Source organism: Rattus norvegicus, chromosome 19 (genome assembly GCF_021556685.1).
Source record: "Rattus norvegicus strain SHRSP/BbbUtx chromosome 19, alternate assembly SHRSP_T2T, whole genome shotgun sequence".
Taxonomy (NCBI): domain Eukaryota; kingdom Metazoa; phylum Chordata; class Mammalia; order Rodentia; family Muridae; genus Rattus; species Rattus norvegicus.
In genome coordinates, this window is record NC_141552.1 from 18,260,291 (window position 1) to 18,283,283 (window position 22,993).

At 42.6% G+C, this 22,993-nt stretch overlaps 2 protein-coding genes across 10 annotated transcripts in view; one reads left to right on the forward strand and one right to left on the reverse strand.

Annotated features, from left to right (window-relative positions):
• LOC147998959 (disks large homolog 5-like) overlaps positions 1-18,887 on the forward strand; it is a 37,389-nt gene extending 18,502 nt beyond the window's left edge. For 2 of the 8 annotated variants that reach the window (XM_087595689.1, XM_087595693.1), the window contains 5 exons: positions 15,379-15,538; positions 16,717-16,860; positions 17,492-17,658; positions 18,379-18,484; positions 18,602-18,887. In XM_087595689.1, coding sequence (XP_087451815.1) covers positions 15,528-15,538; positions 16,717-16,860; positions 17,492-17,658; positions 18,379-18,443 — 387 coding nt within the window. In that variant the 5' untranslated portion in view covers positions 15,379-15,527 and the 3' untranslated portion in view covers positions 18,444-18,484; positions 18,602-18,887. Of the gene's footprint in view, positions 1-2,418; positions 2,578-5,205; positions 5,543-8,760; positions 8,878-11,712; positions 13,570-14,190; positions 14,348-15,378; positions 15,539-16,716; positions 16,861-17,491; positions 17,659-18,378; positions 18,485-18,601 lie in introns of those variants that run through there. The other 6 variants (XM_087595687.1, XM_087595686.1, XM_087595691.1 and 3 more) reach the window with 6 other exon arrangements.
• The window catches only part of LOC147998954 (disks large homolog 5-like), a 124,855-nt gene that overhangs the window by 88,106 nt on the left and 13,756 nt on the right, over positions 1-22,993 (reverse strand). The window contains exons 2-4 of one of the 2 annotated variants that reach the window (XM_087595895.1): positions 22,045-22,157; positions 20,180-20,347; positions 17,920-18,033 (exon numbers count right to left, since the gene is read on the reverse strand). The gene's annotated coding sequence lies outside the window, so the exon portion shown is untranslated. Of the gene's footprint in view, positions 1-17,919; positions 18,034-20,179; positions 20,348-22,044; positions 22,212-22,993 lie in introns of both variants that reach the window. The other variant, XM_087595896.1, reaches the window with a different exon arrangement.

Below are 22,993 nucleotides of genomic sequence, written 5' to 3' on the forward strand. Positions count from 1 at the left end.
AATGAAATGGGAATCACCATCTGAACAACTAATTATCACCTACTCAGCATTTCTAGCCTAATACTGTGCCTATGGCAATCTCAAGCTTCCCTGAGTGTTGCTGCCCCAGCAAGAAGAATGAAGAACTGAGGTCAAACCCCAGTGAACCTTTCAAGGGGTTAGAAGAAAGCCATCAGAGATACTGCACTTCTTTGTCCTTAGATTAAATCAAGATGATAAAACGTGAATCTATTGGGCTATTCAACCATACATCTTCCTCACAACCCCACCTATCTGAGTTCATTGCTTGGCAGAATTCATGCCCCACCATCCTAGATATTTCTTGATTCATTGCTGCCAAGGGCCAGGTTTCCTGAGTTTTGTTTTTTATAGAATTGGGTGTAGGCAATCATAGTTGCCCTCTGTAAGAAATGACAAATATCTATAATAACTGACCACACTGGACTTGTGTATACAAGTACAGTAGTGGAAAATTCAGCATAACTGAGGAGTGGGAAATCACCACTGTGTCCTGGCCTTTCTCTGCCCATATCACAGCTCACAGGCAGCTGGGGCAAACCTTGAGTTCCTCTGTAGAAACAGAGTGATGTTGAATGGACACTGAGCAGGCAGAGCAACACAGCTGAGGCAACTCAATTCCAGCAACAAATGCATTATTTGTTTCCCATCTTAACAGCTCCCTTTGAGGACTTGTCCCCACACCTAGCTTAAACACAGCAATTTTCATACATGCCCGCCTGCTATTTCATATTGTTGCTGTAATACGCCTCCACATCATAGATTCCAAAAAAGAAAGAAAATAAACCTGACACTGAGAAGGGTGATGCGTGTCAACATCTAGTGTGTTGGGGGCCCAGGTACGGTCACAAATAACCAGGACACAGGGGATGCAGAGCAAAGGCAGATGCAACTGCATGCAGCTGCAAGCTTATTAACCCTTATATAGGCATGAATATGCATTACCTCACTTTCCCTTTTGGCAAGATATAATAAGATCGTTATTCCCATGATACCAGGAACGACTGAGGCAAGACTAGGCAAAGAAGTGAGACTAAGCAAAGGCTTCTCCTTAAAATATCTGTATAGCAAATCACCCCTCTTCCTAGTATCACAATATACTTGTCATAACCCAGAGAGCATGAGAGCCGCTTCCACAAAAAACGGACACAGTACAGCATAGAGTAAGGTAAAGTGAGAAAAACATTTCCTTCTCAAGGGCAGCATTGCAGCCCCTGCTTGCATCTCTCAGCCGTCTTTCCTTGATCCTGTCTGGGAAGTGTCTCTCAGTGACTCCTCAATTTCACTCTTTGTCCTTTTGTTTTAAAAGTAACACTTTCTATAACATAGCTAAATGTCCTTGAAGGGGTTTAATCATGCAAAAAGAAAGCAATATAATATATAATGTATGCAACCTTTAATGAGTGTATCTATTTTCTTAGGGGTATTTTTCAGATACCTTCCCAGATCTGGATTTAAATTTGGTAATTGTTATCTGGAATATATATTGGTTATATATTCCAGTTTTCTGGCGTAAAGTCCTCGGGAGTAAGAACTAATGATTTTGGAATTTGCTCGGTGTCTATTGTTATGGCCCTCATTTCATTTCTGATTTTTAAGTCATGTATTGTCTCTCTTGTGCATTGTTAGTTTGAGGAAGGGGTTGTCTCTCTTGTGGATCTTCTCAAAAAAAAAAGAGGAAGAAAAGAAAAAGACAGCTCTTGCTTTCCTTGACTTTGTATTTTTCTCTTTGTTTCTAAAGGCTTGATTTCAACCCTGAGTTTATTGCCCTTCATCAGATCCTACCAGACTGTCTATGGGATGAGGCTTTGCCTCCTCTTGGTAACAGCAGCATGGAATAAATGAAGCTTCTGCTGATCTCTGTTGTGGTGTTGCACATCACAATCTCACCGAAAACCATGCATAGCCTGGTTTTAGGCTCTATTAAAGCAGCCAACTAATTCAGTGTTCCCTGCAAGGTGCCATGGAACAGTAGTAACATAATTCTGCATGCACATCGACAGGTTTCTCCACGGTCTTCTGGGTCATCTGATAATAATTTATAGTGAGTTCATGGATGAACACACACACAAACATACACACACACTTTAATGACATGGTGCATATTCTTTGCACACCAAAAATAAAGTGAGCGTTACTGAAAATGCACCAATAATGGAATCGATGGAGGGAGCTGTGGGGAAGCTGGGGCTTAGAGTTACTTAAAAGACCAGATGCAGATTCGCAGATTCTCCTTCTATTGGAGGAGAAACTTGATAGACAATGTGGTTCTTTATTTTCTTTCTCTAGAGCACACAGGACTAGGGTGGCAGCTAGGGCTTTGAGCATGTTTGGCAAGTACTGTAGCACTGAATTAAATCCTAGGGCTGGAACCCTATTAATCATCTACAACAATTACAGGGCAGGCTGGATGACGACACTCAGCTGACATTGTGGACATCTCAAGACAGTCACTGGACAATGGCTGACACACTTGTCTGGAGACTGGAAATGTTTCTCGATCTTGGAGAGGAAAGAAGGACCCTCCAACTACACTGTCCTCTAAGGAAGTTTATTCAGGTGAGGGATGACAGGGACTGTTTTGTCTCACGTCACACATGTCAGTAGAAAATATCCTAGGTATTGGATGCCGCTGTTAGCATTAACAGAACAAAGCCCATAGTGTTGGGAAGGATAATAAATTATGAGTAGGATTAGAAAACCCCAAGCCTCTTCCAGGTTCTAGGAGAGCAAAAAAAAAAAAAAATACCACGAAATACGGCATTAATGTGATAGTTTGGTTAAATCTAGTTACTAGTTTCTATTGTGATACCTATTGTCAGTGCCTGCGCCGACAGTGTGTGAATATCGGGTGTAGGTTTGTGGGGTTGAAAGAAAACACGTACACGGGTCACCCCTTTTTAGCGAGTGCCACCAAGGCTTTACTGAGATCTCCTTATATACCAGAGGCAAAAGCCGTGGAAAAACAACAAGGCAGGTGAAAATCCCCAACCAGGAAATTAGGACAAGTCTGTGAGGTGAAAGTTCCAGCCCAATCAGGGGCATAAACAGCTTCTTAAAAACAAGAAGCAAGAAAGCTCAGTGGGGAGGAAGGGTGCCATGGAAAATCCCAGCCCCAAATCAGGGGCTAAAAGCAGCTGTCAAAGGTGTAAACAATTTCTTGCTATAGCAGGCTGAAAGGCTCAGCGAGGGGGGAGGGAAACACCAAGGTAGAGCCCAACAGGAGCCTTCACTGGTGGCTCTAATGTTTCACTTTCCTCTGCCAACTGGCCTCCACACTGTTTCTAGGACCATAATGATTGCAAGTCTTCCTCCTAAGGAATTTTGTGGCAACCATTGAATGCTAAGCACAAGGCTTCATGGGTGTTCCCCTAACACACACCCATGTTGCAATCTTCCATGCAGGCTATTTCTTGATGTGATTTCAAGCACCTGTACATAATAAGACAGGAGAACATTTTGACTGCATATTCAAACTCGTATTATTTCTCAGGAATTTTTAATGGCTAATATTGGTGAAGAAGGATAATTTGAGTTAGGATGAGACATTTTTTGGGCAGGATTTGGAAGGAAACATTCATTTAGATGCATAGGAATTACTAAGGTTTTTATAATCAACCCTTGAGGAAAATTTGGCTTCGGAAGCAGGAGGTGCTCAGTGGCTCTGCCCCGGGAAAGTCTCCTGGAAAGGCCACCTCAGCTTATGCTCAGTACAGGGAGAACATTAGCAGGGAGGCAAAGTCTGCTCCCCACGACATCAGCTGTCCCTTCTTGGACATTCTATTGTCTCCTAGAGAGTTCTTGGCGTCCTCTGCTATGTCACCAATGTTGTAGTGACAACCAGTGCCCTAGATTGTCTCAGTCCGAGTCTGGCAGATACATCCTAAGACATATTTTCCAGTCTTAGAAGTGTTTTGGGAGGGGGGATGTCGATTGTGGAGAGACTAGGGTGAAGGAGTCTGACCTTTCATCTCAAAGAAATGATGGACATAGAAAGTGGTTCTGGGGAATGTGGAGTAAGTTCTGGGCAGTGTCTTTTGAGCATCTGTGGAGGCGGGGGGGAGGGATGGTTGGGGTCCTGCAAGCTTAAGCTGACCTTTCTAGCAATTGGCCATAACAACTGGAGCATCTGCAAAGGAATTGAATTTCCATGAATATCACAATTCCTGAAAGTCATGGATTTCAGAACATTAATTTTCCCATCCCCAAAGAAAGGATATGGTAAGGCCAATGCTACTATTCTGTGAACTTCTGGCCTTTACTTTTAAAGTGGATTGGTGGCTTGTTTTTTGTTTGTTTATTTATTTATTTAGTTGGTAATATTATTTATTGCCAAAGTCAAACATCTGGGTTACATCCTGGGACCCACATGACAGAAGGAGAGAAATGGCTCCTGAAAGTTGTTTGGTCATGTGCTGCACACACACACACACACACACACAGACACACACACACACACACACTCACACACACACACTCACACACACACAGACACTCACACTCATCACACACAAACTTTTACGCAATAGTAATTTTTCTTAGAGTCTGATATAATTGGTTCTAATACAAAGACAGCCTGAGTGTAGTTACTATATAATTAAATTGTACTCATGCTCTCAGGCAAAGAGTTTAAAGTTTATAGGTACCTAATAAACTCGCATTGGGACATATAAAGAACATTTAAATGTTCAGCAGAAATACAAAGAACAACTAATTTAATTTGTTAAAAGTGAAAGCTTATACAATTCTGAAGGTTTTTATGCTGGTTTTATTATACATGTAATTATGAAAAGAAAACATACATACTTGATCAATGAAATGAGGAAGATTGATTTAAAGAACAGAAAAATGGATGGTACTTCAAAATTTCCATGATTACATATTAACTATTTAATTCCCTCCACAATAGCAAGAAACGGACATTATTATTTATGCGACATTACAGATACATAAACCGAGAAAATATTGTTTGGCCTGATTTTCTGAGTTTTTTAAAGGTTTAGTTAATTGACAGAGCTGTGCTTTAAAATTAGGGTCCATATTCTTCTGTTTTAAATGTGTGACACTTTTCTCTTTTTTTCTCCATCTTTATTAAATGGGTATTTCTTATTTACATTTCAATTGTTATTACCTTTCTGGGTTTCCAGGCAAACATCCCCCTAACCCCCGCTCCCCTTCTCTATTGGTGTTCCCTCCCCATCCTCCTCCCATTACCGTCCTCCCCCCAACAATCCCTTTCACTGGGGGTTCACTCTTGGCAAGACCAAGGGCTTCCCTTTTATTTCTAGTGGGTGCTGCTCTCCCTGCTCCGTGGGAAGTGGATGGGGGGAAGGCCCGGGCCTGAGGTGAGTTGGAACTGGGGTAGAAAGGCATAGGGCCTCCTAGGTGAGAATGCCAAACCACCACTGCTGCTGCAGCCACCATGGAGAAGCCCTTGTTCCTGCTGCAGGGAGGAGAGTCTGGTGGCCACAAGATGGCTGAAGGGGAGCTGAGAGTGGACAGTTTCATCACCCGCCTGCTGGAGGTATGAGGATATCGTCCGGGAAAAATTGTGCAGATGACTGGAGCAGAAGTCCGAGGGCTGTGTATCACGTCTCGTGAAATCTTTCTTAGCCAGCCAACAGCTGTGAACACAGGTTTCTTTTGGAGAGCAGGCCTGTGCAGGCCCAGAACCTAGGTGGGACAGTTCAAGCTACCCTTTTTCCATGGCCAATCTCAGATCATATTCAGAAAGTATTTCTTGGGCTAAAGAGATGGCTTAGTGGTTAAGAGCACTGACAGCTCTTCCAGAGGTCCTGAGTTCAAATCCCAGCAACCACATGGTGGCTCACAACCATCTGTAATGAGATCTGATGCCCTCTTCTGGTGTGTCTGAAGACAGTCACGGTGTACTTGTATATAATAAATGAATAAATAAATCTTTAAAAAAAAAGAGTATTTCTTCCAGGTTTTGGATTTCCAATTTATGGAATTGAACTAACTTAGTGATGGTGGAAGTGACACAGAGAGTTAAAGTACAGAAGGAATAATCCAGAATGTCCACCAACAGTTGCTGTCACACCAGGGCTTTTAAAAGCTCAGTTGCTAGAGAAGCAATGTAGTCTTTGGTTATTCTCAAGCTTAGGTCTTCTAGTCATTATAAGCTGACCATGACACAAAAAGAGTCATCTATATCAAAATAGAGAATAGTAACTAGATTCACACCACACTATCACATTACTACTGTATTTGAGGTTCTCTTTTAATATCTAAGAACCCGGAAGAGGCCTGGGTCTTGCTACACATACTTATAATTTATGTCCCCACTGTCAGCTGAGATTCTTCATGCAGCCTGGGGTCAAGGAGGTCATCCCACAAAGCACAAAACACCCATCTCAGATAAACATGTATGGTTTATTGAATCCAAAACATCCAAGAATTTCAGGACACAATTAAATGTTGAAACCTAAGGATAATAGATAGAGAAGAGAATTAAGATTTCTAGTTCATAGATCCAGTAAACATCTTCAACAAATCATAGCAGCAAACTTCCATAAGGTAAAGAAAGAAAAGGCCATAAAGGTACAACAAGCCTACAGAACATCAAACTAATTGTACCAGAAAAATTCCTCCATTCACGTAATAATTAAAACGCTAAAAGCACAGATCAAGAAAGAACATTAAAAGGGGTAAGGTATAAATATCTAGTAACAAATAAATTCAGACGTATCTGAATTACACCAGACTTCTCAACAGAGATTCTAAAAGTCAGAAAATCTTGGGCAGATGTAATGCAGACACAGGCCCCTATATCCAGCATAATCCTCCATCACCATAAAAGGAAGAACCAGGATATTTCATGAGAAAACCAAATTTAAACAATTCTTTTCTGTAAGAAAGCACAACAGAGGCTAATAGGAGGAAAACTCCAAGACAATGAACTAAACTATAACCAAGAAAAACCAAGACATTAATCTTCTCTCAATAATTTATAAAAAGATAAGCACACAAACATAATTTCACCTATAACCAGAAAAAGAAGAGAAAGCAGCAATCGTTGGATTTAATATCTGACCAGATCTTCTTTCCCTAATCCCAAAGCTCCCAGGGGCCAAACTGCCAGCCAAAGTGTATGCAAGGATGCTCTATGGTTCAAGGTGAGGCCTATTGCCCCACCAAATGCAGATCCTAGAGGTGTGAGGTGGGGATGGATATGTGTGGGTGCAGGAGCACTGTCACATAGGCAAAGCTGAGCAGAAATGGGATGTAAGGTTTGATGAGGGGAGTGTGGAAAGCAGGACAACAGTTGAAACGTAAATAAATAAAATAACCGATTAATAAAAAATAGCGAAAAATAAAATTTCAAGTAAAAAGGTAAATGAAAATTAAACCAAACCAACCAAACAAACAAACAAAAACCCCTGTAGTGTATTGGCCTAATGCTGCTTGTATTTTAATGCTAATTTGTTGAACTCAACACTGGTTAACCCTGAAAAACTGACCCTGCTCCCAGTTAACTGTGATTATAAAGAAGCCAACAGCCAACAGCTGCACAGCAGAGAGATGGGGGAGGGGAGCTTTGAGGGCTTTGCTAGAGAGGATCATGAGGAGGGAAGAAGGAGGAAGAAGCTGCCAGAGAATAAAGGAAGAACATGTGTGATGGAGAGGAGAGAGGAAGAGGACAGCAGCCATGGTTAACGGAGAGGAGCGCCTGGTCCTGAGGGCTGTCCAAGGGGAACAAAGAGCAGCCAAGATGCTACACAGTCAGTAAGAGCAGCTCTCAGGCGAGCAGAGATCAGCAGAGACCCCAGACCAACAAGCTACGCAAGCATAACTCCATCCAAACTCCCTCTCAATATCCCGTGTCCTCCGTGGGCCTGGCCTCAGCGTGTGTCCTGTGTCAGCACATGTGTCTGTCTCAGCTGACATCACTCTGTCCATCAGCACGAGTCCAAGGAAACAGTGAGAAACTACACAGCCCACCAGAAGGGTTTTTGCTGTGGTTCTATGAAGTCCCAACAAATGCAGCTCAACTACAGAATGCAAGGCAGACCAATGCATGTGTGTTCTTAGTGCAGAACCCTTCATCACGTGTCCTTTCACATGTGTGCTTTAGCAGAACATCCTTTTACCTGCGTCTGCCTCAGTGAAACGTTCCTTCACACATCTGCCTTAGCCTTTCACCTGTGTCCACTTCAGAGAACCAATCCTTCAGGTGTAGAATTTCTCTAGATTAGCAAACCGCATACAGAACATTCAGAACAAAACAAGGTGTGTGGTCAGCATGTCCTTGAGCCAAGTCCCTTCTCCTCATCAGTGACAGCAGGCGTGTTACAGCAACAATATGAAATGGCTGGCAGGCATGGAACAAAATGGCAAAGGTATTCTGGGGGATGTCACACCATACCAGCCACCAGCTCAGCTGAATTTTTAAGTTTTGATGGTACAAGTGAATATACTTGACCTTCAAACGCTGAGAGAGCCCATCATAATATGAACTATATAATCTGGGCCAAGACCGCCTCTAGGGCAAAGGCCCTCAGCCTGGGGGTCGTGACCCACACAGGGTCTCCTATCAAATAGTTTACACTACAATAAAGATTCATTACAGTAGCAAATTTACAGTTGTGAAGTAGCGACAAAATAATTTGTAGTTGGGGGTCACCACAGCTTGAGGAACTGTTCTAAAGGGTTGAGGCCATAGGAAGGTTGAGAAACACTGCTCTAGGAATTTATGTTTTCTTTCTCTTTCATATTTTTCAGACAGAATCTCAAACTGTAGCTGAGGTTGGCTTGGCTTGGAACACGTGTGTAGTTCATGCTGGCATCAGACTTATGGCAATTCTCCTGCTTCAGCCTCCTACTCAGGAGCCTACCAGGGTGAGATCACAACCACGTAATGGGATTGCTGTTCTTGGTTGTCAACTTGAGTGTACCTGGAATTAACTAATGCCAAATGGCTTGACGCCCTGTGAGGGGGATCTCTCTCTCTCTCTCTCTCTCTCTCTCTCTCTCTCTCTCTCTCTCTCCCCCCTCTCTCTCTCTCCTTCCTTCTTTCTGTTTTCCTCTCTTCAACCCCCTCCTCTTGGTCCTCCTCCTCTTCTTTGGTTTTTTTGAGACAGGGTTTCCCTGTGTAGCTCTGGCTGTCCTAGAATTCATATTGTAGACCAGGCTGGCCTTGAACTCAGAGATCCACCTGCCTCTACCTCCTGGATGCTGAGGCTAAAGGCATTAGCACCATTGGATTTTTTTTTCTTAATTAAATTTTCTGAAGCAAGAAGACCTACTTGTAATCCAAATCTTGGAGATCAGAAGATAAATCTTTAATTCAGATCTTTTGAGATGGAAAGGCCCACCTCTAATCTGGACCACACCTTCTTTTTTCTTTTTATTTTTTTTTTTCATCTTTATTAACTTGAGTATTTCTTATTTACATTTCGATTGTTATTCCCCTTCCCGATTTCCAGGCCAAAATCCCTCAACCCTTTCCCCTCCCCTTCTATTTGGGTGATCCCCTCCTCATCCTTCCCCGATAAGCGCCCTCCCCCCAACAATCATGATCACTGGGGGTTCAGTCTTGGCAGGACCAAGGGTTTCCCTTTCCGCTGGTGTTCTTACTAGGCTATTCATTGCTACGTATGCAGTTGGAGTCCACCGTCAGTCCATGTATAGTCTTTGGGTAGTGGCTTAGTCCCTGGAAGCTCTGGTTGGTTGGAATTCTTGTTCATATGGGGTCTCAACCCCCTTCAAGCTCTTCCAGTCCTTTCTCTGATTACATCAACGGGGGCCCAGTTCTCAGTTCAGTGGTTTAATGATGGCATTCGGCTACGTATTTGCTGTATTCTGGCTGTGTCTCTCAGGAGAGATCTACATCCAGTTCCTGTCGGCTTGCACTTCTTTGCTTCATCCATCTTACCTAATATCTGTATAGGTATGGGCCACATGTGGGGCAGACTCTGAATGGATGTTCCTTCTGCCTCTGTTCTAAACTTTGCCTCCCTATTCCCTGCCAAGGGTATTCTTGTTCCCCTTTTAAAGAAGGAGTGAAGCATCTGCATTTTGGTCATCCTTCTTGATTTTCATGTGTTCTGTGCATCTAGGGTAATTCGAGCATTTGGGCTAATATCCACTTATCAATGAGTGCATACCATGTGTGTTTTCCTGTGATTGGGTTACCTCACACAGGATGATATTTTCTAGTTCCATCCATTTGCCTATGAATTTCATAAAGTCATTGTTTTTGATAGCTGATTAATATACATTGTGTAGACGTACCACATTTTCTGTATCCATTCCTCTCTTTAAGGGCATCTGGGTTCTTTCCAGCTTCTGGCTATTATAAATAAGGCTGCTATGAACATAGTGGAGCATGTGTCTTTGTTATATGTTGGGGCATCTTTTGGGTATAGGCCCAAGAGAGGTATAGCTGGATCCTCAGGTAGTTCAATGTCCAATTTTCTGAGGAATCTCCAGACTGATTTCCAGAATGGTTGTACCAGTCTGCAATTCCACCAACAATGGAGGAGTGTTCCTCTTTCTCTACATCCTCTCCAGCATTTGCTGTCACCTGAGTTTTTGATCTTAGCCATTCTGACTGGTGTGAGGTGAAATCTAAGGGTTGTTTTGATTTGCATTTCCCTTGTGACTAAAGATGTTGAGCATTTCTTTTGGTGTTTCTCAGCCATTCGGCATTCCTCAGCTGTGAATTCTTTGTTTAGCTCTGAGCCCCATTTTTTAAATAGGGTTATTTGTCTCCCTGCGGTCTAACTTCTTGAGTTCGGTGTATATTTTGGATATAAGCCCTCTATCTGTTGTAGGATTGATAAAGATCTTTACCCAATCCGTTGGTTGTTGTTTAGACCACACCTTCTGCTGGCAGCTCATATCAAGGACATGGAAGAAGGAAGTTTGCTTTATTAATTTGCCTACTTCTTCAGGATTCCTGCATGTACTGAAGAGCAGCTGAAATATCCAGCCTTATGGACAAAACCGTTGGGGTCCAGGAGTTGCCCCATAAACCACACAAACTCTGACCTCACTTAGAGAGGGATGGTTTTTTGAATGCCCACCCTAAGACTGATCATCAGAGACGTAGCTGAGAATTTGTCAGGCTAGGACCCTGGACATTTTTCTATGTCAGTTTATAAAGCCTAAAACTGTGAGCTCATAGGCAGGTGCTGGAAGGGCTGTCTGTTTGTCAGCCCTGACTCAAGCCATTTTAGACAACAAAGGTTCATACTGACTTTTTATCTGTTTAAAGATTTATTTATTTATATATAAGTACACTGTAGCTGTCTGCAGACACACCAGAAGAGGGCATCAGGTCTCATTACAGATGGTTGGGAGCCACCACGTGGTTGCTGGGATTTGAACTCAGGACCTCTGGAAGAGCAGTCAGTGCTCTTAACCATGGAGCCATCTCTGCAGCCCTCATATTGACCTTTAATTTTTTGGTCCTACATGAAGCTTATAATTATGAAATTTAAGATTAAGAAACCTGACAACATAAAGTATTTCCTTCCAGTATTTCGGGAATGGGTGGGTGGGGGAGCACCCTCGAGGAGGCTGGGGAAGGGGGTGGAATGCAGGGTTATTGTAGGGGAAACTGGAAAGGGGTTAACATTTGAAATCCAAATAAACAAAATAACCGATAAAAAAAAAACATACACAAGTTATGTGATCATTCCTGACCCTGCTGTGTTAAATTATTTTCAGACAACAATGATATGTGACATATTACAGCAAGAATATGAAGTATCTAGCCGGCATGGAACAAAATGGCTACAGCTATGCTAGGGGGATTGGCTTCAACAGGGGTAACTACTGCGTTTTAGACCTTCCATTCCTTGTTGAATTAGCTGTACCACAGCCTATAAGCCATTCTAATAAATTTTCTTTCTCTATATACAGAATCATTCTAGGAGGGATGATTGGTTATGCATTGTTAAATGCAATGCTGATCACGAAACCCCATCACTTCCACAGCAATATGCAAGTGTATGTAAGTTACTGAACAATTGAACAGAAATTAAAATTTACTGCATTTATTGCGTGTGTCAGCAGGCATAGGGAACACCTGGCTGCTTACATCTCTGGGTCTCTATAGAGTAGAGGGAGAACTGAGACCCACTGAGGAGGTCTCTTAAGCGAAGACCAAACTCCTTGCAGTGACACTGGATTCCAGGCTTGTTGTCCTCTTTAGGCCTCACTGTGGTCTATGTACACTCTATGCATTCTCCGCATGCAGGTTCACATGGACTGAATTCAGAAAGGTGGGGTTGGCAGAAAGATGCATGGTTAAATAGCCCACCAGGTTCACATTGTATCAGCTTGATTTAATCTAAGGACAAAGAAGTGGAGTTTCTCTGATGGCTTTCTTCTAAACCCTTGAAAGGATCACTGGGGTTTGACCTCAGTACTTCATACTTCTTGCTGGGTCAGCAAAACTCAAGGAAGCTTGAGATTGCCATAGGCACAGTATTATGCTGGATATACTGAGTAGATGATACTAAGATGTTCAGATGGTCATACCCATTTGCATGAGTTCTTAATGTGCACCTAAGGAAAGAGAGATCAAGGTCTTCAGAATAGGAAGATCATTTCCAGTTCTTTTCTACAATTCCAGTCTGAAAGACTGGTAGGGAGAGAATGGTAGATAATCAAGAATTCATAGATGATGCTTTGAAGGAAGTGTGGGTTTCTGTGCTGGTTTAGACAGGGTCTCAAGTATCCCATGTTGCCCTCTTCCTACCTGGCCAGGTTCACTTTGAGCTCAGATAAACCTGCTTCTACTTTCCAGTGGACAGTCTTACAAGAGGGGCCTCCAGGGACTGTGAGGACAGCATTAGCCTTTGACAGTTGAGGTGTGTAACCCACAACTATAGTTTTAGCCACGTTTTCCCATGTCTACCAGCTATTTCAGATTGTTGCTGTCTATGGCTGACAATCACGGACACAGAAAAATAACCTGATAGAGAGCAAGGACATGGTGATCACATCCTTTCCTGTTCTGTATGTTCTGGATGAGGCTTGTTAAAATTCCAATATTGCAGAAAGCTTTATATAGGACCCATCACATTAAGCATCACTGTGCACTGTTCTATCTAAAATGGCCTAATCAGAACTGACCACCAGATCACACTTCCTGCAATCCTCATATGAGAAGCTTGAGCTTTTTGTTTTGACTTTTTCTTTCTTTCTTATTTTTTGCTGTATAAGTTGAGAGGAAGATATTTGGGGCCATGGATCTGCCCCCAAAATCTGGGGTATGGATCTGATCAATCAGTGTTAGTGTGTGCACTCAATACAGTATCCATTTTTTACTGTGACAGATGCTTTTGTGTTTGTGGGGAAGCCCATGACCCAGAGCACAAGTGCTGGGTCCTTGCTCTATCCACGTAGTGATATGTATAGCCTCGTCCTACACCTTTATCTGCACCCCCTATATCTCTTGACTATTTTATTTTTCTGATAGAAGCTCAGCTTCTGATAGAAGGCCTGTCAGCAGTGCTCCTTTGGCGACATTGGCGCAGAGATGAGAACCCCACAAGCAGCATGAGGTTCCCTTCATTGGTGGGTCCAATATTGCACTTTCCTCTGCCAACTGGTCTCCACACTGTTCCTAGCACCGTAAAGACTTCAACTCTTTCAACTAAGGAATTTTCTGGCAATTGTCAATTGCTAAGCACATGACTTCATGAGTGTTCCCCTAACACACGCCCATGTTGTAACCTACCATGCAGACTATTTCTTGATGTGATATAAAGCACCCGTACATAATGAGACAAGAGAACTTTTGACTGCATATTCAAACTGGTGTGAAATCTCAGGAAGGTTTAATGGCTAACATTGGTGAATGAAGACAATTTGAGTTAGGATGAGACATTTTGGGGCAAGATATGGAAGGAACCATTCATTTAGATGCATAAGAATTACTAAGGTTTTATAATCAAGCCTTGAGGAAAATTTGGCTTTGGAAGCAGGAGATGCTCAGTGGCTCTGCCCCAGGAAAGTCTCCTGGAAAGGGCACCTCTGCTTATGCTCAGTACAGGGAGAACATTAGCAGGGAGGCAAAGTCTGCTCTCCATGACATCTGCTGTCCCTTCTTGGACATTCTATTGTCTCCTAGAGAGTTCTGGCATCCTCTGTGATGTCACCAGTGTTGTAGTGACAACCAGTGCCCTAGTTTCTCTCAGTCTGAGTCTGGCGGTTACAAGCTAAGACATGTTTTCCCGTCCTCGCAAGCATTTTGGGAAGGGGAACGTCGATTCTGGAGAGACTAAAGTGAAGGAGTCTAGCCTTTCGTCTCAAAGTAATGATGGACAAAGACAGCACTTCTGGGGAATGTTGAGTAAGTTCTGGGTAGTGTATTTTGAGCTTCCTGCCAGGGGGGCTGCAGGCTTAAGCTGACCTTTCTAGCAATGGGCCACAACAACTGGAGCATCTGAAAAGAAATTGAATTTCCATGAATATCACAATTCCTGAAAGTCAGGATTTCAGAACTTTACTTTCCCCATCCCCACTGGGAGGATATGGTAAGGCCAATGCTATTATTCTGTGAACTTCTGGTCCTTACTTTTACAGTGCATTTGTTATGTTACATTGTATAATAACACCATCAGGAGTCATGGAGGGTCAACCTTTTCTGAGTTTAGACAGGGCAGCAATGTACTTCACTATCATTGCTTCTTTAAATACAGTGGATATCTGACAGTAGGAACAGGGGGAGAATTGTGCTCCAGGCAATAACCTTATGTTCTTCGACCTCCTCTGATTTCTTCTAACTGGCAGGGTCATCGTTAGCTTTATATATTAGAGGTTGTGTGTTACAAACATGTTTCTAAAATACCAAAAGTATTTGGAACATGTGGACCAAGATTCATCCTGTAACCTATTGGAACTTCTCGGGCATTTGGTATTTCAAATAGGGGAACTGATAAGTCTGTTGAACATGTCCTCCATGGAAATGTGTTTTTAATCCAAAGTTGTTGGCCTAGAGTATCAGGGTAGGACATCTGAGTGTCTCCAATCACTCAAGTCTTGTGGATGGTGAATTTATCATCTGAGTTCGAACCCACAGGGGTGAGGGTCCTGAAACCAAGCTGTACCCTGTTCAGCTGATGATAATCCTGGAGAAGCCATCTCCGTGGTCCATGTAAGCACCTGATGTCCGGAATAGGGAACACCTGGATGCTTACATCTCTTGGTCTCTATAGAGTAGTGGGAGAACTGAGATCCACTGAGGAGGCCTCTTAAGCATAGACCAATCGCCTAGCAGTGACACTGGGTCCAGGCTTGTTCTCCTGTTTAGGCCTAACTGTGGTCTATGTACACTCTATGCATTCTCCCCATGCAGGTTCACTTGTGTTCTTCTACCTACAGACGCTGGGAGAGAAACATCATCCCCTGGCACTGAACTAAGCGAGAATCAGGCCAAGAAGGAAAAGGAGAAGCTGATTAAAGAGCTGCAGCTCATTACCGAGGAGAGAAATGACCTGAGAGATCGCCTGAGGTTTCTGACAGAGAGATCCATGAAGAACAGGTATGAATCGCTCCAAATGCTCTTGTTTCATTCCTGGGTCTGCAAGGTCACCTTCTTCTTATCCTATTAAGGTTTTGGGTTCTAGAAAGCTGTGCCTCCCTAACCACCCTGTGCTAAACCTCACCTCCCATATAGAGGAGATTCAGAACCTTGACCCTTCCTGAGGAGCAAGATGGAAAATGGACTCATCTGCTTAATTTATTGAAAAGCAGATCTTGTGGTCTGAATGAAGAATTCGGGGATAAAGTCAGGGAGAGTGAGTGTCTAGTGTGCATTTGCAAAGTCCTTGACAGATGGTGGCTTTGCAAGATTGTAATTGCAGTGAGTTTATGGTGAGTCTCTGTACTTGCTAGGCAGGGGACTGAGTGCTGGAAGATCCAGGCAGCAGCCCGAGGGGCCTGTTCCCAAACTGTTCATCTCAATGCTTGACGAGAAGGTCTCAGGCTCAGGCCTGTTTGTTATTGTCTGTGTGTCTTGCACTCTGAGACAGCAATGGTGCATGCATTTCTCCTGGTTCTCACAGTACTCTCTGTTTCCATATTTGTTTTTCTCTTTCTCTGATTCTGTTAACTTTTCTCTTTTTTTTGTGGGTGTGTCTCAGTCTGTGAGTCTGTGTGTGCATACATCCAAATGCATATGCACAACTTTTATATGTTTATATTTCCCTCCACACATGGAATATAGGGGTCTATGTCTTGGCCTGAGTATTTATCTGTAACACTTTCATGGTCATGTGAATGCTTTGTTCTGGGAGCCCCACTGTCAACAGTACAGTTCTTTGACTATGTGGCCACGTTTGTCTGTATATTTGTATTCCTTGTGCAGATTATAATTTTGTGTTGATATGTGGTCTCTTGTCAAAACAGGAGAAAAGAAATCACAGGTTTCTGGCTGTGTTGGGTGGGGGAGCATGGAGAGGTGTGGCCTAGGCTCTTGATAGCTCAACTGGCTTGACTGCAGATTTCCTCTTGATTGAACAAAGGGAGCCAGGGAAGCCTCCATCTGGATGCCAAGATTCTGGTGTCCTGGACGCAGAAAAACACGTTTCTGAAGCTGAAGAAGATCCAATATGTAGAATTCAGAAGGTGTCCTTCCAGGACTGGGGTAGTACAGGACCCACCCTGAGCTCATATATTCCTAAATGCTGATGTTCATTGTATTCTATCATTTGGGGCCAGGCCACACTTCAGGCCAAATCCATATTATGAAGACCTGGAGAGAATGGAGGAGGCGGTCATGTCAATTCTGCACAACTTAGAGATGGAGAACACTGAGATCCATGAGAACAGCCATAAGCTGAAGAAGGAGATTACCTTCTCTAGGTAAGTCCTGGTCAGAAAGCCTATCACCTGTGGAATGGCCATTTCTGACTTTCTTTGTTCTGGATTGGACGGTCTTCAGCTCTGGTTCTATCTCTTGTGCTGTTTACACATCAGTGTGCCAGGGTCATTAGGACTCAGTTTTCAGTTCCACAAAAGACTGTTACTCATCCCAGGATTGTCTAGGCATCTTCAGAAGGCTCTAGATAGAACAGCACTGATTGAAGTCAGCAGGTTATTAGGCTGACCTGGACCTATGGTGTCATACCAGGTTTTACAAAACTCAGTGTGTGGACCACATGGTTAGCATGACCTTCTCTTGGTTCTACTGACCTCCTTTGAGGGTGTTTGCCCACTACTAATTGATGTTGCCCCCATGCATTGGGCTTTCATGGATAGTTGTAGATCCATGTTCTTTTTGAGAGATGTGGACACTAATTGGTGCTCGGGCCAAACAAACAATTTATTCTTCCCGGAATTTACTCTTTGTGGTTTGTGCAGCAGCCTTATATGTATCGAAATGAATTCTGTTAAGTCTTCATGGGTATCTGGGTCCTGGTGGAGTTAGTGGCACTCGGGAGTGGGAATGGGAGAAAGGGGCAGCATGATCTTACTATGCAGACTGTATTTCCAGAAACCTGCTCAGCCAGCTCCTGATGGAGAACACATGTATGAAGAAGTTGGTCCCACTGAAGCAGGAGAGCAAGGAGGTACATCTTGATTGTGCACTGAACCAGAAAAATTTGGTTGACTTCAACAAGAAAGATAAAGACCAGCAACGTCCAGACCCAGCATCATCTGGTAGGGTTGAGCAGCTGTGTTAGCTTAAAAATATCTGATAAAGTTTGCCAATTTGAAACATCTTTGCTTTCTCCTATCACCTTTCTAATTTACACTCACAACCAGCCAACCACCTCATGTAATGGAATTGTTCATTGCTCTGCCTATGCACAAGTATTCTGGGAAGCCAACCACTTTTCAGAAACTGAATTATTGTGCAAGCATATTTTGCTGCTCTTTTTGAAGCTGCAGTATAGAAATGGTGACAGATTAATAACATACCTCATTATTGCATATCCACGTGATAGATTGGATGCTCTGTGGAGTTTTGAACAAGTTCTTGGTTCTTTGACAAATGACACTCTGTGGTCATGTGACTTCTTGTGTGGGAAGCACCTTTGCGGGATAAGAACAAAGTGCAAATGTCAAATTAGAACTTGTCATTGGTTTTAACCTTGGTGACATATGAACATCTACTTTCTTCCTGCAACCCAATGAGGTTCCTTCCATTGCCCTGTTCTTGGTTTGCACTGGTATAAGTCTGGGTCCCATATTGGCAGCCCATATTACTTTGAGGCTCTCTGGAGATTTTGCCCTTCCCAAAGAGTAGCAACAATGATATCAGTTAAAAGGTCCATGTTGACTGTCCAATAGAACTGAGATGGTAGAAGGCAGCCTTCCGACAGCTGCCTTGCATTTCACCACCAAATCAGTGTCTGAAAAACTGCCTTCCTCTCCCAGGTCTCAGAAAGTGCAAGAGAGCTGGAATTGGACACACACCAGTAAGAGAGCTTCCTGAAGAATAAGTTGCTTTCTCAGGAGTCCCTGATGACAAACATCCTGAATGGTAACAAATTTTTTGGATGAGTATTCTTCCTCAGAGTTAATTTGTCATTGCTTAGAGACCCTAAATTTATATAACACTAAGCCAGCCAAACTGATTGAGGTCTTACTTTCTTCTCAGAAAAAAGCACCTGAGAGACAACTTGGGGGACCGCCCTTCATTATGTGTGCAAGAGGAGAAACAGCAATACATCTGTGCTTCCAAATGTTCGTTAAGATTGTGGTGTTTAGAAATATTTTTGTTATGATTTTAATTGAAATTTTCTTTTTGTTGTTTCATATTTATATGTTCTTGTTACTGTTTTTATCTTTTCAAATATTTTTAAATATTTTAATTTATTTGTTTTAATCCTGTTTTGTTGTAAAAATGAATTCCTTATGAATAAAAATTGAATTCTATCTCTTGACTCTTAAGACCATCATTCTTATTCAAGGGTTCTGTCCCCTCCTGTGGACTTAGAACTGACAGGTGGAGATGGATCTCTGCATGTTCCATGGATCCTGGGCTAATAAGTGAATTCAAAGTCACCAAGGGGTACCCAGTGTGACAGTGTCTTTTGTGTGGAAAATGTGGCTGTTTCTCGGACACACACTTTATGAAGTAATCACTGACATGCTTTACCCAATTGTTAGGGTCCATGTGGTTCTTCTGAGAGAGTAGCAGATGCTCTATCCTGTGAGTCATCACCACAGCTCCTGCAGGTGCTTTTGTCCTTCCACATCATGTACTGTATTAGGTGGACAGGATCACCTCCAATTAAATAGAGAGATCTCAGGAGATGAGTATTCACAGGAAATTTACTGAGCTGTGCATGCTCAATGTGTTAGCTTGCCAGCCATCCCTACAGGGCTCTGGTGTTCCCACTCCTCATTGTGGGTCAGGATCATCCTCCAGTACCACTTAGTGTCCATATTAGAGCAGATCTTTCACCTATTATCAATGATGACCATATGTATTCTGCACATCTGACAAAATACAGAATAGAAATTAGCTTCCTGTTGGCCAGATTGGCATAATGAGTTTTTTGATTGTTAGCATGAAAATTATTTTAATCTAGGCAGTTTAGGGAAGAACCTCAAGGACACCCATAGTGAATGCAGCCTGCAGCTGTGAACACAGGTTTCTGTTGGAGAGCAGGCCTGTGCAGGCCCAGAACCTAGGTGGGACAGTTCAAGCTACCCTTTTTCCATGGCCAATCTGGGATCATATTGAGAATGTATTTTTTCCAGGTGACTGATTTCCAATTTATGGAATTGAACTAACTTACTGAGAGTGGAGGTGACTCAGAGAGTTAAAGTACACAAGGACCAATCCAGTATGTCCACAAAAGCTTGCTGTCACCCCAGGGCTTTTAAAAGCTCAGCAGCTAGAGAAGCAATGTAGTATTTGGTTATTCTCATGCTTAGGTCTAGTCATTCATTATAAGCTGACCATGACACAAAAAGAGTCATCTGTGTCACAATAGAAGCTAGTTGTAACTAGATTCACCCCCACACTATCACATCACTACCGTATTTGAGGTTCTCAGTTACTATCTAAGAACCTGGAAGAGGCCTGGGTCTTGCTACACAAACTCATAATTTATGTCTTCATGACACTGTGTGCTTTGTTCTGTTGATGCTACCTTTGGCATACAATACCTTGGATACTTTGTGCTGACATCTGTCACATGAGACAATAGTTCATGCCATGCCTAACCTGCATAAACTGTCCTTAGAGTACGGTGTAGTCAGAGGGTCCTTTTTTTTCTCTCTGAATTTTCAAAATATTTCCAGTCTTCAGACAAGTCTTCAGCCATTGTCCAGTGCCTGTCTTGAGATGTCCACCTTTTCAGCTGAGTGTCTTCATCCAGGCTGCTCTGTAATTCTGTAGAAGATTAATAGGGTTCCAGCCCTAGGATTTAATTCAGTGTGATTGTACTTTCCAAACATGCTCAAAGCCCTACATTCCACCATAGCCTGTGTGCTTTAGAGATAGAAAATAAAGAACCACATTGCACTTGAAATTTTTCCTCCAACAAAAGGAGAGCCTGCATAGGGCCTTTAAGTAACTCTAAGTCCCAGCTTCTGCATAACTCCCTCCATCAATTCCATTATTGGTGTATTTTCATTACTGCTCACTTTATTTTTGGTGTGCAAAGAATGTGTACCATGTCAGTAAAGTGTGTGTGTGTGTGTGTGAGAGAGAGAGAGAGAGAGAGAGAGAGAGAGAGAGAGAGAGAGAGAGAGAGAGAGAGAGAGAGAGTTTGTGTTTGTTTGTGTTTCTGTGCAGGTGTTTGTGTATGTTCATCCATGAACTCACTATCAATTTTCATAAAATGACTTAGAAGACTGTAATGAAAACTGTCGAGGTGCATGCAGACGTGTGTTACTAGTGTCCCACGGCACCTGGCAGGTAACACTGAAATGGTGGTCTACTATAATACAGCCTAAAAACAGGCTGTGGATGGTTTACACAGAGATTGTGACGTCATCACCACTAGAGAGAGCAGCAAAAGCTTCATTTATCACATGCTGCTGTTACCAAGATGAGGCAAAGCCTTATCCTACAGAGAGTCTGGTAGGATTTGATGGCAGGAAATAAACTTAGTACTAAAATCATTCAATTACAAACAAAGAGGATAATACAAAGAGTCATAAGATTATTCTCATAAGAAAATAGATAGTATTTAGACGATGCCACTACAAAAATTAAAAAATATATATGAGGGCCACTAGGCTTTAATGCAGCCTTTCTACCAGACGTTTAATGACGACCTAATAACAATAGTGCTTCAATTATTCCTCTGATTTGAAAGAGAAGGAACATTGCCAAACCCCTTCTCTGAGTTTCTCTTTTTACCTAGAATTCCTGAGTTTGTTGCTTCTTCCATTGTCACCCCATCAATAGAGCTGCAGGGCGAGTCTGTCCCGCCCCAGAGCTTATCCACCAGCTGGAACCTCAAGAGCATCCATAGTGAATGCAGCCTGCAGCTGTGAACACACGTTTCTTTTGGAGAGCAGGCCTGTGCAAGCCCAGGACCTAGGTGGGACAGTTCAAGCTGCCCTTTTTCCATGGCCAATCTGTGTTTGTATTGAGAAAGTATTTTTTTTCCAGTTGACTGATTTCCAACTTATGGAATGGAACTGACTTACTCAGAGTGGGGTTGACTTAGAGAGTTAAAGTACAGAAGGAATAATCCAGATGTCCACAAAAGCTTGCTGTCACACCAGGGCTTTTAAAAGCTCAGCAGCTAGAGAAGCAATGTAGTATTTGGTTATTCTCATGCTTAGGTCTAGTCATTTATTATAAGCTGACCATGACACAAAAAGAGTCATCTGTGTCACAATAGAAACTAGTTGTAACTAGACTTATACCACATTATCACATTATTACTATATTTGAGGTTCTCAGGTATGATCTTAGAAACTAGAAGAGGCCTGGTTCTTGCTACATATAGTCATATTCTATATCTTCACAGCACTGTGTGATTTGTTCTGTTAATGCTACCATTGGCATACAATACCTAGGATATTTTGTGCTCACATCTGTGACATGAGACAACAGTTCATGTCATCCCTTACCTGAATAAACTGTCCTTAGAGTACAGTGTAGTCGGAGGGGCCTTCTTTTCCTCTGAGATAGCAAAACATTTCCAGTCTTCATACAAGTCTGTCAGCCATTGTCCAGTGCCTGTCTTGAGATGTCCACATTGTCAGCTGAGAGTCTTCATCCAGCCTGCCCTGTAATTCTGTAGAACATTAATAGGGTTCCAGCCCTAGGAATTAATTCAGTGTTCTAGTACTTGCCAAATATGATCAAAAACTAGTTTCCACCCTAGCTCTGTGTGCTATACAGAAAGAAAATAAAGAACCCCATTGCACTTGAAGTTTAGCCTCCAACAGAAGGAGAGCCTGCACAGGGCCTTTAAATAACTCTAAGCCCCAGCTTCCCCACAACCCCGTCCATCGATTCCTTTATTGGTGTGTTTTCATTAATACTCACTTTCTTCTTTGTGTGGAAAGAATGTGCACCATGCCAGTAAAGTGTGTGTGTGCATTTGTGTTTGTGCATGTTCATCCATGAACTCACTATAAATTTTCATAAAATCACTTAGAAGTCCCTAGTGAAAACTGTCGAGGTGCAGGCAGACTCATGTTACTACTGTCTCATGGCACCTTGCAGGGAGCACTGAAATCGTGGGCTACTTTAATACAGTCTAAAACGAGGCTGTGCATGGTTTTCAGTGAAATTGTGACGTCGTCCCCACTACAGAGAGCAGCAAAAGCTTCATGTATCACATGCTGCTGTTACCAAGGTGAGGCAAAGCCTCATCCCATAGAGAGTCTGGTAGGATTTGATGGCAGGAAATAAACTCAGAACTAAAATCAATCAATTACAAACAAAGAGAATGATACAAAGAGCCAAGCAAAGCAAGAGCTGGCTTTTTTTTTTTTTTTTGAGAAGATCCACAAGACAGACAAACCACAGAGCCTATATCTAAAGTACCAAATCAGAAATGAAAAGGGGGAT